A 16,737-nucleotide genomic window follows, 5' to 3' on the forward strand; every position below is an offset into this window, starting at 1 on the left:
TGGTTTACAAAGTTGGATTCTGAGCTAATTATTAAGAATATAGAGAATTTTTCAACTTACAGGACAGTCTCTTATATCGCCCATGCCCCCTGCCTTTTTCAGTAGAAGGCCAAAGCTGTCACCATGTTCTCCAAGAGCTGCTTGCGCGGTTAGTGCTGTTGCTGAGACGTAGTGAACCATCTGTGAAAATATAATAAAAACATTACTTTATTTATAAGTTACACAGTTTGAGAGTTCCATCTGCTCTAGAATATAATATGATGTTTAATGGTTAGCTAATTTTTAAATTACTAGTTTTTTTTAGCATTCATTATATCCTTTATCCATCCATATATATCATATCCATAAAAAACCAACGAAAAATATATTTTTCTAGGAAAAGAATAATTACAAACTCAAATTAATATTTACAATAAATATCACTTATGGGCATGGTACCAAAAATGCTGGCGCTATTGCCCTTTTGAATTGCTAGTTAACTACATGTCTAATAGCATACAATATACTGTCGTTGCATACCTGAGTAAAAGGTAGAGGTTCCGAAGTTGCTTGACAGGCACCGCATACCGACTGCTCCACGAGCATCATAGCGAATTTCCTATGGGGCACACAATGTGGTGCCCTGCAGGCGTCATCATCTCGCTTGTCGCCACTGCCGGCTGCTACGTGAGCATGGACTCGTAGAAGAAGATGTTCGAAGCATTCGCTCGCGTCGGCCATGCAACCAAGTTGGAAGCGAGCCCCACCGCCGCCTAACGCCCTGCGGAGACTGTCGGCCGCTGGCGCTCGTTCTGCTGACCATTGCAGTTGAGCGAATAGCTCCTGAAATAGAAGAAAGCATAACCATAAGTTACGTAAAACGCGAGTAATGTTTTAGTTCTGCTGGATAAATGATCTCTTCTAGAAGAGGGTTTGAAGATAATTAGTGCTATATTGATCAAATTTAAAATTTCTGGTGTTAGTTTCTATTACGGGACAATAGAGAAGAGGTAATAACATCGCACTCAGACAGAGAGGGTCTACTGTTACCAGAAGCATTCATATAACATCCGTTTTTATTCAGGTGCCATAAGGTTTGAATTTGATTGCATCAGACAATGGTTATCAAAACCAGTATGGCACGAATATGATAGGTCAAAAACACGCGTCTCGTGACCCGGCGCCGATGTTGACGTAAAAAATTACCTACACTTTGTTTTTTACCTTTCGCAATAATTTTGTTTCACGGTTTAACATCGGTTGTTTCGGCATTCCTATCTGTTGTAATTTGTGACATGACTTCCAAATTACCCGCTTATTTTAGTCTGATAACTTGCTTTCTATGGCTAGAGTTATTTTATATAATACTGAAGGACAGATTGTCTAAAGTATTGTTTTAAAAATACGTTACTTCTGTACTAAAGTTTATAGATTGTAAATATAACTGTCATGCCTACCTATTTTGTATACAAAGTAAATTTTTATGCCACGAATTCCAGTGCAAGAAATTGTTTCCTGTGATTCTAGTATTAAATCAATGACAAAATATACTTGTTATTATGAGTATTAGAATAAACTCAATAATAATTCATTTTGTAGACAGACATAAAAATTATAATTGAGATTTACAAAATAAAACACAAAATTTTTTAGTAATTTAAGCACAATTCCTGAAAAAAAATGATTGTTTTTGTTCAATCTCAGGTCTAACCTAAAGCTCGAAAATTCAAATAGATTTCGTAATAGGCATATTCACATATTCGTCGGTCGTTTTTTCGGTTATGTCGGTCCAGATAATATAAACAGAGCAACACTTCACAGTGTCCAACAATTTGAGGCATAGATGTTAAGACTCATGTGCCTGTTATTACACCGGCAACCACGCCTTTTAGATTGGAACACTGGCAGAAATAAACATGGCGATAGTATTTCCACAGACGAGCTCTGCCACAAAAAGCTCGACTTCTACTAAAGTATATAGAGCACTTAGGTAGCAGTATAAAATGTAATTTTTGCAGTTTGACATAAAACAAAACATAGAACAAGTTGTGAAATTATAAAAATATTGTGTCATCCGGTAGATGGGCGGACGCATCGCATCGTGCCTTCCGCTATAGCTTAGTGCACCGATCGTGTCGAACAAAGGACGTCCCAACTAAAAACTTATTTTTTATTTTCCTTCTAGGTATTTAGCATATACCTTTATATCGAGGAAAATATTTCTAACGAGAAAATCACTAAATAGTAGGATTTAATCTTTAGAGGTATGATCAATTAATTTGGTTCGGTAGGTATAATCTAAGTTACCTATAGGTACCTACAACGGTATTCGTTGGTAACCTCATAACTAGTTAGGGTGGAATGATTTGTGACTGTGCAAAAAAAAACCAGGAAAATTAGAAAATTTAAGAAAATCTGAAAGTGCTTTTTCCATTGAATTTTTCCTGTGCTTTATTAATGTGGTATGGTTTCCGAAAACCTTTTAGGAAAAGGCGGCATAAATCACAAAGGAAAGTCAGAAAATTCAGGAAAACTGCAAATATCTGTACCTATGCAATGTCGATCGCAAATGGAACGACGTAGATATTTGGTTTAACTTGTTTGCGTTAAACTTCCAGGATGGAAATTATTCATAATTGAAAAACAAATAGTTACACCTACCTTGAAATTTTGATGGGAACTATTGCGGTCAGATACTTATAATAGTATAATAACATATAAACAATTTTAGTTCACTTGTATTGTACGTTAACGTTATGAAAGAAAACGTTGTAAAGCGGTTGTCGCCTTCTTTCGAATATCAGATTACTGATGACAGATAGAGAGAGAACATTGTATAACTAACTACTAACTAATCACTAATACAACGTTTATAAGTAAGGTTTTAAAGATGACGAATGGAATCACTATCAGCTCACAACAACTTTAGAAGCACATATTTGTGAACATTTCATAAGAGCATGTAAAAAAACCTTTTAACATTAATTAGACAATTGTTTCAATTTGTTTCAATTCCTAGTCCCATACCTACATATACTTACTTCGTGAAACATTCCCATTTTACAGAAGGTTATGTCTTAACCTTATTTACGATGCCATTTTCCATTGATGCAAAGAGAACATGAGATATATACCTAAGCCATATACGGAAATTAATGAATCGAGTAAAACACTAGAAAAGGTGAGAACTCGGCTACTTCTCCCATTGTTGCGTGTGATTGTGAACAGAGCCTTATATTTTGTAGCCGCGTTGTGATAATTTTATTAAGATGGCGGCGGTCCTCAAATTTATATTATTAACATTAAGCTTAATTCCACCTAGAAAGATGTGAGGTGCATTTATTAGATAAATTAGCGACCCACCCTGGCTTCGTACTGGTGTAATGAGGATACTAATGCGGGGCAGCTTTTAGAAATTAATAATACAATTCCGTAATACATTTATTAGATATCTAACTCTGCATGCAATATAGGTATACAACATATCACCCTTCCCCTTGAATCATTCTATCTATTGCTGAAAACTGCATTAAAATCCGATGCGCAGTTTAAAAGATCTAAGCGTACAAACAGCTGGAGCGAGCGACTTTGTTTATAATATATTAAATATATATATGTATATATATTCTAATACCGTCATACCATCGACTTGTGTGTGCGCGCTTAAACCTCAGAATAGGCACATCTAAACTGATCTTGACACAAATATTTTTTAGTCTGTACCTTGATGGACATAAGATACTTTTTGTCGCAGAAACTAAGAGTTCTGAGTGATTTAAAATATAAATAAAAGAACGCAGTCGATTTAGTTGTTATATAATATGCAAACTTAATACTTTAACGAAAAATAAAGGCGTTATTATTCTAAGATCATAAATAACTAAACATAAAAGTTTATTCTCCTAAAGAGAACTGCCTACAAAGAGAAGTCTACCAGTTACCTCGAACCACGTGCTTAGCTAAATATTACAAAACGATAGTTTGCTTTGTCAAACGTTGCTTCAGGAAACAATAGTCAATTCAAGACACAACTCAACTCTTGGCTATCGCTCACGTCCGCGTGAATACGGGCGTTGTTTTACATTTTAAACAAATTGCCGTTGGAGTCTTCGGCACAATAGCCTCTGGGGGGGTCAGTAACAGCCAATGCATCACAAGTTCTCTCTACTTTACTGGCAACTGTATTTTTCTTGGTTTTTAACTAGTCCTTTAAAAAAAGTTCGCTTGCGAAATCACAAAAAAAAACTATTAAGGCGTTAGTGAGCCAGCAAGTGAAGTAATTTACATTTTACATCGCATTTTAAAAGCGTATCTAAAACGAGATTTTAGTGAATGGATATTTGTTAATCTAAAATCTTGACAAAGGATATAACAAAATTTTTCCCACTGTTTGTTCGCTTGATTCTTTCAAACTTCACAACGGATTTTTATGCAGTTTTCAGCATAAGATAGTGATTCAAAAGGAAAGTTTATATGTGGTAAACATGTATATTATAGGAGAGAAAAGTAAAGAAATTCGAAGATTTGTTATGCGATGTCGCAACAAACATAGTTTTTGTGCGCTTACATTGCAAACCTTACGAGATACTTATACTAAACTAGCTGTTGCCCGCGACTTCGTCTGCGTTTGATTTTGTTTTTAAAGTAGTATATATTTATATATATATATACTACTTTACTCATTTAAGGCTTAGCGATACATATATATATATATATATATATATACATGTATAACATGTGACTGTCAATTAATTATAGACAAATATTTTGCAATAAAATAAAATTGCGACTATAATTAAAGATTTAAGCTATCCTATCTCTTAAGTTGGACCAGACTGCTCACGGTGTGCCAATTTAATTCAAAATCTGTTAAGTAGTTTAGGAGTCTATCGCGGACAAACATCGTGACAGGAGATTTATATATATTAAGATTAGTGTAGCAGTTAGCACAAAATTGAATTATTAATTACTACAAACACCCATGCGAAGCTGCGGCGCGCGGCGGGTCTCTAGTTTATTGATAAAGGGCTATTTCGACATACCATTATTTAGTTGGTAACGGTTCCGATAGCAATCTGTCATCTCCAAGTGCACGCTGCAGGTGCAAGAGGGGTTTGTTGGCACCCCTTTACCCCTACTGCAAGTATTTTTTTCACATCACCTGATGTTAAGTGATGGTGAAATCTAAGATGGTAGCGGGCTAATCACCTTTTAGGGGAACGGTAAGCCCTTTTCCTTGTGTTAATAAACTTAATTGATTGGCAATATTCATAATCTCCTATATGGCGAGAAAATGTTGGTGCTCGCGTCGCTTGCGCGTATACTACTGTTACAGTTTATTTGTAGGTATATGGACACAACCCTCTGCGAAGGTTTCCGCTAAAGCTCACACAATATAACCTTAGTTAAGTAAGTCTTTGTATGCACTATTTAATTCCAGTCCTTTTTTAAATATTGCGCTTTATATTAAGACTAGTTGGCAACTTGTTAGAAGGGCAAAAAAGACGGGGCAGATAGAGAACAGGGTGGTCAGGTAAGCAGGCAGATACGATAAGAAAAAATTCTGCTCCAATACTAGTTATAATAAAACTAGGCTACGCAGTGAATTTTTGCATGTACGAAGTGCACGCGACTGCAGGTCGATGGGTTACCGCGAAAATGAGCTCGTGTAACTGACCAGCAAAAAAATGTACATAATGTTAGTACGTGGGCAGACTTACTGGGTTATACAGTCGTAGCCTTATAATTACGAAGGTTTATATAAACCTGATGCATTTTTTTAAAAACCCACAACAGGTTGTTTCTGAAACAGCTACCATGAATTTTGAGAGTGAATTATATTATAATTCGCTTTTGGAAAGGAATCATGCAGAGTTTTTGGCGGACGACTGAATACAGATTGACAGTGGTATCAATGTTACTTACCTATTACTTATTAGTAATGCAACGTACAAGATTTGCTAGCTTGCAATCGAGGAGTCGTTTTCGAGCACGGAAATACTCGGACATTGAAATAAAATGGATCTTAGTAGTATTAAATTAAAGCTCAAACTTGCCTGCATTTCTTTAGCTCGGGTTTTTGACAGAACGATTGTTAAACAAAAATTTGAAGTACAGGATTTAGAAGAGTACTGTATTAGAAGTACCATTTTTACCCAGGCGACACACAGTTTTGCATGTGAAATCGACTCCTCGATTGTGAGCGAGTAGATCTTGTACTAACTACCTACTAAGGGTTCTGACAATAATCATCATTATCCTCAGCCGAAGGAGAGCGAGTTTTAAACCTTCGAGACTCCACGTAGCATCATTGCAGTTAGGCAGGCTTTTCATTAACTACAGCCATTTTTTTTATTTTTTTTTTATTTATTTAAACATCTTTATTGCGTAATAAAGGAGAAATTACAAATATACTTTAAAAAAAATTAAAGCAAAAGGCGACCTTATCACTAAAAGTGATCTCTGCCAGGTAACCTTAACGATAGTACACAATAATACATGAGAGACGGGAAATCGCAATTAAAATAAATAATACATACATTTACACACTTAAGTACATACTACTAATAACTAATATAATAAATTATTAAAAGAGATAAATAAAATAAGACATAAATATATATATATATATACAATAATAAATGTTTTTCTGAGAAATAAATCTAGAAGTCTGCTAGAGTTACCTCTCGCACGGTACATGCAAATTCTAACGGTTTTCATCCTCGCGAATGAGTTGCACTCAGTTTGCGTTCATTACATTATCTTTTTGTAGATCAAGACTGACGTGCTTTGTTCTAACACCCATTTAAACCTTTCCATCGAAAGATCTAAAGATACACAGGTATCTAAATCTAAATAAAACAAAACGTTCAATTTCAATTTCTTGCCTAATAAAATAATTACGAAATCATTACCAAAGCAAATTATTTACTGACTGTACCTAAGTAAGTACAATTGCTGCATATTAAATCAACGTCTGAAATCATTACCAGTTAATAGCCACGATTCCATTTAGGCAATAAATATTCTGTTGAATTCTGAATTAAACACCAATGGTAATACATATAGCATATTAACATAACATTTGTAATTCAGTTAGCACACTTACTTTGAATAGAGATAAAGTGGTTTGACTTAGAAGTGTTTCGGGTGGGTCTCGTCTTGCAGCGGACGGCGGGCGAGATCGAGGTAGAGTGTTGTGCCTCACACCAGCGAGAGAGCCTCCTATTAAATCCTTAGGAGGCAGCAACTCCCTATCCTTCAAACCCTCGATTTTCTGCTTCTGTATCGCCGTCCCACCTTTCCCGCCATCATTCGTTTCCTTTCGCTTATACCGAAACTTGATCATTTCACCAACAAGTCCACATAGCTCGCTCTAAACACGAACACTGTCTGTCCGTCGAATCAATTGAATACGATCCCTCATTGAGATTCAATCTCCATACCAGTTGTGATCGAAGACAATGGCCGCGCGCTAAATATACATAACTCTATCAAACGCTGTCCGCAACAACTTCGTATAAGGCAATAAGTAAACTGCGCACGTCCAAGAAACTTCACATTTGAATTCCACCCCGCAAGTTACGTTCAGATATGCTCACAGAAGTTTTATTACTCGCACCTATTTAGCCACAGAGGTGAATTAGGCGGGAAGACACCGGCAGCTATCTAATAGTACAGCAGGTGGTTAAACCGGGAAGCAATTAACAACTGCCGAATAGCGTCACTGTCTGCCACTCGGCCACCGATAAAAATCACTAATGAACTTACTTCAACTGGAAACTATTGGTTAAATTAAAAGTTAAGTCACCCGATCCGATACGATCGCCTACGAGAAGGCTTTCTATAAGACTGACTTGACTTGAACTGAAGGCAGCGGCGCGGGGGCGGAAAACCCGAGCGTCTTACCTTCCAGGTAGGCTTAGTTTTTTTGTAATCTATTGTTGATGTTCCTCACGTGGGTTTGATCATCTCTTTCTAACGCATGCAAGTACATATTGTGCGTCTCTACTGACAAGAGCTTTGTTTATGTTTAGAGATAACTATACAAAGCCCAACTATAAAGTTTTAGTGGAGCTATTATTTCGGAACACGTGCATATGGCGATATTGCCGTTTTAAACCATCTGTGCATAGATTCTCTATTAAATTCTATTCGTACTTGTTTTCAATTTATGAAGTAGAAATTCACAGTATGTTGGTACGTGGCAAAATTAACAACCTGATTTTCTGCGGCTTTATGCGACCATTACTATGATGAAGCTCTCAAAGCTTTATCAAAGTAATGGTAGGTAAGTGAGTACGTATTAAAATGAATACATTAAATTAACTTATGTAATTTGGGACCGTGGGGTCCGGAGGCAAGAGCTCTCTTCAAAGAATTATCGAAAAGGGTTATCGAGTCTACCGGTGATCCTAGAGCGGGCAGTTACCTTGGCCAACAGGCAACGAATTAGTTTGGCCATCCAAAGGGGCAATGCTGCCAGCATCTTAGGAAGTGTGCCTCGCTGCGGTGGTTTCGAGGACGTTTAAGATTTAATTTAGTTTTAAATAGTTTATTTTAGGTTATACTTATATAATTATTTTAATTTAACGAATGATGTCGAATTTGTTCAATGAACAAATTCAAAATATTAAAAATTAATTCGTGCAATAGTAAAAAAAGATATACTTTCATCTGTGACAGTTACCTGCAACTTGTTTATTAATGCCTAATATTACGTGTTGAATGAAGTTATACTTAACTCCAAGGATGTTTAAAAAATCATGAATCAGCCCATAAGTATCTACATCTACAGCTTTTATCTTAACATCCAATATTAACACGTACGAAAGAATGTTACATAATGACTCATATTAGAAAAATGTAAAGGGAATAAACGGATTGACAAATGACCCAACAACGCCTTTGACATGGGTCAACACTCAACAGGGGAATATTGAAACTAAACTGTATTTTATGTTTGTGGGCCCACTTTTTAAGATAAACATGATTATTTCATTTAATGAATTCCTTTTGTTCTTTTATAAGGCCTAAATTTCCCGGTATAGCCGAAAACATTGCTTGCTAAATTCTGGGAGGGTCAACAAAATCTGTCCAGTCAACTATATCGACAAGGGGATAAAAAATTTGGAAAATCCAAAAGTGCACGACTCATAATGCTCATTTAATTATCAAATATTGAAAAAAATGACTGAATTAATTAATCATTCGCATTCAGTGACCTAAAATCGTCGATTAGAATAAAAAAAAAAAATTAACTCAAATAATGGATTTTTTCACAAGTTAGAGTGTTTTCGGGTTTCACACATGACGGACAGGAACATTTTTTGACCTATTTTGGTGTTTTTTTCCAATTCTATTGCAGTAAATCAATTTTTTAAAAGTATGGAATTCATCTCCATTAAATTATCTCGACAATAGTATGCAAAATATCTTGATTCCGTGAACTAACAAGGCTATAATAATGAAAATAGCCGCCGAAATGAGGCGAAAAAAATTTTTGATCGTAAAGCACTCTCTGATGCTTCGCATCATGAGTCGTGCAATTTAAAAAATTTATTCGATTAATGCATTTCATGTACATATATTTAGGATAGATACAGTAATGCTTTCGTGTATCAAAATAAAATCCTGTATTCACACAGACAAATTTTGGACTCATCAGATTGGAAATCTCAACAGTAATATAATTAATGTCGATGTCAAAGATACAAATTACAAATACTTATAGTGTTTATAGAAAAATTGATTATCATTTCCAGTTGGTTCTGAAATTGAGCTTTTTGGATTATTATTCAGTCACTATGTTTATTTTCAAACCTTTGTAACTAGTTCACGACAAATCCAAAAGGTAAAATATTAATAAAATGTAGCATTATCAAATATCAAAGCCACGATAGTTTTGAAATAAGTGTCAACGAAAGTCTCATAACAAAGTGGACCCTTAACGAGTGTAAAATAGTAATTTGTTACGTATTTATCAGCTGAGTGCACTTTCTCGGCGTGAGTCAGAGTGTAAGTATGTCGAAGTCGTAAAATTGGTATGTGGTCAACTTACCATCGACTGCAGCCCAACAGGCTTAAGGGATACTAATAAATAATGCACTGAAGTCAATTGGGGTTCCTTCAGAATGATAAAGTTTCTGTAGTGTACAAAAACCTATTTTTGCTTGATTTATTTAATCTCCCCGGAAATAAAAGGTTTGGTAGCTTTTGCACCTGAACTTTAAATAGATTTACGTATTTTTTATTCCGTAGTTCTATAAAATAGTTGTCGCTTATTCTAGAAGCCTGACGGTAGATTAGTATACAGTTGTCACCCCTCTTCGCGGGTGTGTTGTATAAGGCGACTAATTTAATATCGGCCGGCCATAGCGTCCTCTGTGCTACGGCCGGCTTGGTGATTATAGGGAAATCCTACCGTTGGGAGAGGCCTTCTAGCCCAGCAGAGGACTGCTATAGGCTATTGATAACAGTCTTTATGAATTTCAAAGATTCTAGTGGATAGACGGGCAAAGTACTAAGTAAATTTATCGTTAAAAGAAAATTACAAAAATAGTTGTCCAAAGGTGTTTTACTGATTTAAGCTGACAAAGATATGCACTAAGGTGCGTTCAAACCTAACGGCTGATTAAATATGTAAAGCGTAAAGCTAAGACTACGTTCTCATGATCAGTTCTACGCATAGATAGACAAATACTTGAGAAGGTGTTCCTAGCTCGACGTCAGTTCATTAATAAATAATAATAATAAATAAATATACTACGACAATACACACATCGACATCTAGCTCCAAAGTAATCGTAGCTTGTGTTATGGGTTCTGAGATAGCTGATGAATATTTTTTTATGAATATAATACACATAAATACTTCTAATATACAGATAAACACCCACTCTGAAAAACATTCATGTTCATCACACAAACACTCTCCAGTTGTGGGAATCGAACCCACGGATTTGGACTCAGAAAGCAGGGTCGTTGCCCACTGCGCCACTCGGCCGTCAATTAATACGGGCTTAAGACGTTAATGTGAAAAGCTGATAGTGTTTATAATTGCTTTGGGTACAAAGACTCACGAAAGACGTACAAACAGGGAAATACTTCGCAGAGCATGCGTAACATGTCATACAAAGTGCCACCACAGTTAATACTTTAGGCGCCGCCCTGTGTCCATGAACCTGAAGCGTATGTTTCAAGCCCCATGTACCTATCAGTATTGCGCCGGCATCCACACCCTTTAGAACGGAACATACCAATGCTGCTTGGCGACAGAAATAAGCATGACGGTAGTTGTTCCCCGGACGAGGTATGTGACAAAACAACCGTAATGTCACCAAGAAAGTAATTTATAAATTTTAATTTTTTTTTATGTGTGAGTGTTTTTAATCGATTTTTGTTTAATTTTGCTATCGCGGGTGACGAATTGGGAAACCGTAATGTCTTTCTGGGTATGTCAATAAATAAATCAACTTCTTCAGTACTACAAGTGCTATATTACTACTCGTTACTACGTTCTACTTAGAACATGAAAGTAAGCTTATTAAATTACACCTATGAACTTAAATAAGCTGTAGCATCGTTCAAAGATAAGCACAACGGAACGATTATGTAAGTCAGGGTGAATGATTTAAAAATGCGCCTGGTTATCGTAATGGGAAATCGTTTAACATAAGTGAGTGATTCACTTATTTTAGCACATGTCGGAGTTTAGCCCCAGTTCCTGAAACGTTGGTAAAATCAACGGTCAACTGTAATAGCTTTTAAAGTTGACAGCGATCAGTTTGGTTCGAGTTGCAGAAATGCTGATCATCGTAATATACTGAAACGTTTCACTTCCAAAACCAATCGGTTTGACATTACATTGAACCAACTTATCTATTGTTTACGTAAGGAAATTAAATGTAATTTTGTATAGATTTTGGGGATATACAAACTGGGGGTAAGATTGCGTTCATGACAAACGCTTTTTGTGCCAAGCGCGTCTTAAAAGGTCATTGTCATAAAATTGTCCCACGCATGGCGATTTTTGTAAATAAATTACAAGGACTAGATAAAAATGTTTATGTATGGGAACGATATGCCAATTTGTGCAATAATTAATGGTTCTGTTTGATTTACAGTGATTATTATTAATTATATCTTTTTATTAGTGGTGTTTGACCGAGTTCCAGCCCCGGCACGCACCACTAACTTGTCGGAGTTATGTGCGTTTTTAAGCATCACTTGTTTCACACGATAAAGGAAAACATCGTGAGGTAACCTACATGTATGAGAGTTCTCCAGAATGCTCTTAAGGGCGCGCAAATTCTGCCAATCTGCAGTTGGCCAGTCTGGCAGACTACAGCCTAAAGCCTTCTCATTCTGGGAGGAGACCCGTGCCCTGTAGCGGGCCTTAAAGGGGTTTATGATGGTGATGATATATTTTTCCAAACACAACCTCTTCATTTGCTTTCTTTAACGTAAATGAGAAACTTTACTCAATCAAAACTTTATTCAAATAGTCTGACATAAAAAGCACTTTTGATACGTCCATTGAGAAATTTTTCATTTCAATCATAACCTATTAAAGAATTAGTGCTAGCCTACCTGTATATAGGTACCTTTTTTCTCATAGCATCTAATACGTTTCTTCAAGCGGGCTCATGGGCTTTAATAGTTATTATCACAAGTTAGTTATGATAACCGAGATTAAAGACCTAAGGCTTGACCTGAGGTTTGTACTGAACTTTATTTGAGAAAAAAAAACCAATGCCTTCGAGGCTTCAATCCAACGAGGCTTTTTACCTTAAATAACTGAAACTTTAAATACCAGGTACAAAGACAAATCCCCGTAGGGCATTGTAATTATACGTGATGTTGTTTATTCTATAGCTGATTAGCGTTTCTCACACTCGGCACCCAACGCGCGTACCGTAACTGGATCGCGGGCTCCCTGTGAGAAACGTCCCACGGTCGGTTCGCTTCATTGAAATTATATCGTCGCACTTTTACATCATTTCTAATATCGTTCACACCTAATATAACCGCTTCAGTGTACACTTGTTTACACGTCAAGCAAAGCACTGCATCATTTATAGAACCCCTTTCACGTATCCTAACGTGTGAATGTTTATATTTCTTTACATATTGCCATTTTTAGTTTATAAATAAATAAATATACTACGACAAAATACACATCGCCAACTAGCCCCAAAGTAAGCGTAGCTTGTGTTATGGGTACTAATATGAGTGATGAATATTTTTTATGATCAATATTAATAATAAACATATAATTATATTATTTTTTATCATAAATACTAATAATAAACATATAAACACCTAGACACTGAAAAACGTTTATGTTCACCATACGAAAATTTTCCAGTTGTCAAATGAATCGAAACCACGGCTTTTGACTCAGAAAACAGGGTCGTTGCCCACTGCGCCAATCGTATTTATTATTAGTAGGTAGAGCTTTATGTGACAGCCCGTCCGGTTAGTACTACAGCCATGCTTATTCTGCCGCCAAGCGGCATTTCTGTGTTCCTGTCTGAACGGTACGGTTGCCGGAGTAATTATAAGCAAACGAGGCTTAACACTTACGCCACAGAGTGATGGATACAGAGCGAAATTTTGCATGCCCTACGAAGTATTGTTCTGTTTATATGCGATGGTTTCAATTTGCCATCTGCTAAGTCCGAAAATTATTGCCAAAAAAAAAAAACTAACTGGTCCACCTGCCGTATATTAAAGTGGAAATAGCGACGAATTTGATGACCACACTTTTAACAGCCGGAAAGATAGTAAAGCTAACGATAAAATAAGTGGGTAACCAAGATTTTAATAATTGACCTATCTACCGCATTAGTTGAGATAAAGTATTGTATGTTAGTCAAATAAATAGTTGTTGAAACATAGATTTGATAGCGATTAAAAACTTCGACTAATGCTTCGGGTTCTATAGGTACCTACACTGTGTTGATATTACCTACATAATCGAATATTCGCAATTTATACATTATTTTAATTAATAATACTAGCGGCATGTATAATAATTATGCACGATATTTTTTTTATAAATAGCTGCGACCGTACTAAATTGTAGAGTAATCGCTATGTTAATTTGTACGGGCTGAGTAGTGGTGCCAAGCCGTGGAAGGCACGACGTTTATGAGGAAATCGCGAAAAACGGTCCACTCCCGAAGGAACAATAGATGCTTACTGATTAATTAGTTTCGGTTTTGTTTCATATCATTCCTCAAAAAAGGTACTGGTAACTGCCAGGAAAAAAACTCTTTTATTTGAAATTTTGTAATTATAAGCCTTTTTTAAGCAACGCGAAAGAGTTATAGATAGATAAATATTGTTTTTAATGCATACGGTTTTAACAGTATTGTACCTAAACCAAATTTGGTTTTAAGAAACATTACCCATTAAAAAACTGACTATAAAAATATACCAGAGCCATTTTTTTTATAATTTTAGTATTTAGCTGGATAGAATAAAATCCTTTAGACATGCCATACCAAATCAAGGTTTTTACCGTGTACCATTTGGCTTGCAATCCTTAGTGCAAACGTTCAACTTATGAAATGGATATCAAAAGGTTCAACGATACAGGCATTAGGTAAACCCTCTTCTTAACTTTTCCATTTAATATAATGATATATCATATCATTCAATGGTAAAACTACTTAGATTCCCCCTTAGGGTGAAACTTTTCTTGACGCATAAGGAAAAAACTCAAAGTTATAATGGAGGTCAGAAGACTTTCTGTTCGAAGCCGCGAGTTTAGTCATCGATTCTGCGAACAAGGCGCCATTCATAAGGCGGATCTGGGCGGAAATCTATCTCGTAATTCCAAATACCATTACTAAATAAGGGCAACTTTTTTGCCTAATAGTTGATGAGGTAATACTTGGTTAGATACCTGTTCCAGTTATAAATTTCGGGATTAAAATAAATCTAAAGTAAGTAAGAGTAAAATCTTAAGTGAGATTAGAACCTAGCGGCCGAGCTTGGCTCAGCTTTTCTAGATTGAGGTGCTGAGTACCTACTAAAAATGAGGTTCTTACAACATAATATAATATTATTATAATACTTTGAAAAAAGGTATATTATTTATAAAAAAAAAGGTTACAGACCACGATCAAATTGCTAGGTTCGTATTGCATATATTATAGGTATAAATAATATAAAGATAACAAAAAATGCTTCTTAGCACTCAGCATTTAAGAAACAGTTGTAGTACCTGAAAGCCCAAGGATGATATCGGTTAAGTTATGATTTTCACAAATTTGTTTTTTTTTTAAAAACAGAAATCGGCAATAAACATAATATATAGACTAACATTATCATAATACGAGTATATAGTAGACCAAATCGCCAAAACTCGTTTTGGAAGTTAGTTTAAAAGCACATTGCTCTTAAATAATATGTTTTGCGAATTTGACCTTTATTGCGAAAAATAAGAGGGGTATAATTTACAAACAATGGAATCGTGATTGCTACTTAATAAGGATTGAGCAGATAATCTCTTGTACGCACAGTTAAATACAAACAATAAGGAAAAACTCTATTAGAGTATTTCCCATTGATCATTTATTATTATTGCAGCAATAAGCTAAATCTATGATTCTATAAATGTTGTTTTGTGTTATATAAGACATCTCTGTGTGCTTGTTACGAACAATCTAGAGTATGTGCATATTTAGGTTTAGGTTACGCCTCCATAACTTTAGTACAATTGCTCATTTCTTTCGAGCAAATGCTCGAAAGCAATCGAAGAGTCGTTTTCAAGTATGAAAATACTTGAACATCGGAGTAAAATAGATCTTATTTGCAATGCATTAAAGCTCAAATGTGCCTTTATTTCTTTAGTTAAGTTTAGACGGAACGTTTGTTTGAAAACAAAAATCAAAAAAACCGTAATTGTGACTAAAAATAGGCAGGTGTAATTAAGATAAGCAGTACGGAGCTTTGACTAGGGACAAGTATAATTTATATACTAGTTGCTCAATAACGTTCAACTTACATCTTCAAAGTCGGTTAATTTACGAACATTGTTTCATTGCAAAAACAGTTCTTTATTGTAATGAAAATAGTTAGTGAACAGTTATTTTACGCTGATGGAAATATTTACGCATGTTAATAAAAAATAGGTATAGGTAGTTTACTGAGTGGAATAATCGGCCATCTGAACTACAATAACGCATTCGTTTCGATTAGCTTTACGGTGGATTACCTACACGGCAATCGATTTGTTCTATGCAACATCTGATTCAATCGTTGCTAGAGAAGTAACCTATTGTGTAAGTGCTAACGCTATTACCTGTATAAGTATATGCCGATTGCTTATGATTAACTGAAATATATGTAGGTACTTGTTGATAAAGCAAACCTATTGTCCATATTGCGCTTAAGTTAATGTGAGAAATGGAATGTTACCAAAACGATGACACTAATAATTAAAATGAATAAAAGCTAATTGAGAAAAGGTTTTATACCTAATACATATGAATTTATGCATTTAAATATTAATTAATTGAGTACCAGATGCCAAAAGGGAATTAACTTATTGACATTGAAAGTTTGGACTAAGGCTGATTTGAAATAAGATAAGTAAAATCTATAAGTGTCATTGCAGATTGCCTATGTTTTGTGTAACATTGAACGAATGAATGAATGAATAAACTTTTATTGCACACCACATAAAGATACAGGAGTTTTTTATATAACGATTTTATACAATTTATACAATTTGAAACATTTATT

The 16,737-nt window shown here is 35.3% G+C and overlaps 1 protein-coding gene across 6 annotated transcripts in view; it reads right to left on the reverse strand.

Annotated features, from left to right (window-relative positions):
• The window catches only part of LOC120626253, a 102,659-nt gene that overhangs the window by 4,605 nt on the left and 81,317 nt on the right, over positions 1 to 16,737 (reverse strand). For 3 of the 6 annotated variants that reach the window (XM_039893676.1, XM_039893675.1, XM_039893674.1), the window contains exons 2-4: positions 7,088 to 7,453; positions 520 to 822; positions 61 to 180 (exon numbers count right to left, since the gene is read on the reverse strand). In XM_039893676.1, coding sequence (XP_039749610.1) covers positions 61 to 180; positions 520 to 822; positions 7,088 to 7,327 — 663 coding nt within the window. In that variant the 5' untranslated portion in view covers positions 7,328 to 7,453. Of the gene's footprint in view, positions 1 to 60; positions 181 to 519; positions 823 to 7,087; positions 7,991 to 16,737 lie in introns of those variants that run through there. The other 3 variants (XM_039893673.1, XM_039893678.1, XM_039893677.1) reach the window with 2 other exon arrangements.

This window comes from Pararge aegeria, chromosome 9 (genome assembly GCF_905163445.1).
Source record: "Pararge aegeria chromosome 9, ilParAegt1.1, whole genome shotgun sequence".
NCBI lineage: Eukaryota > Metazoa > Arthropoda > Insecta > Lepidoptera > Nymphalidae > Pararge > Pararge aegeria.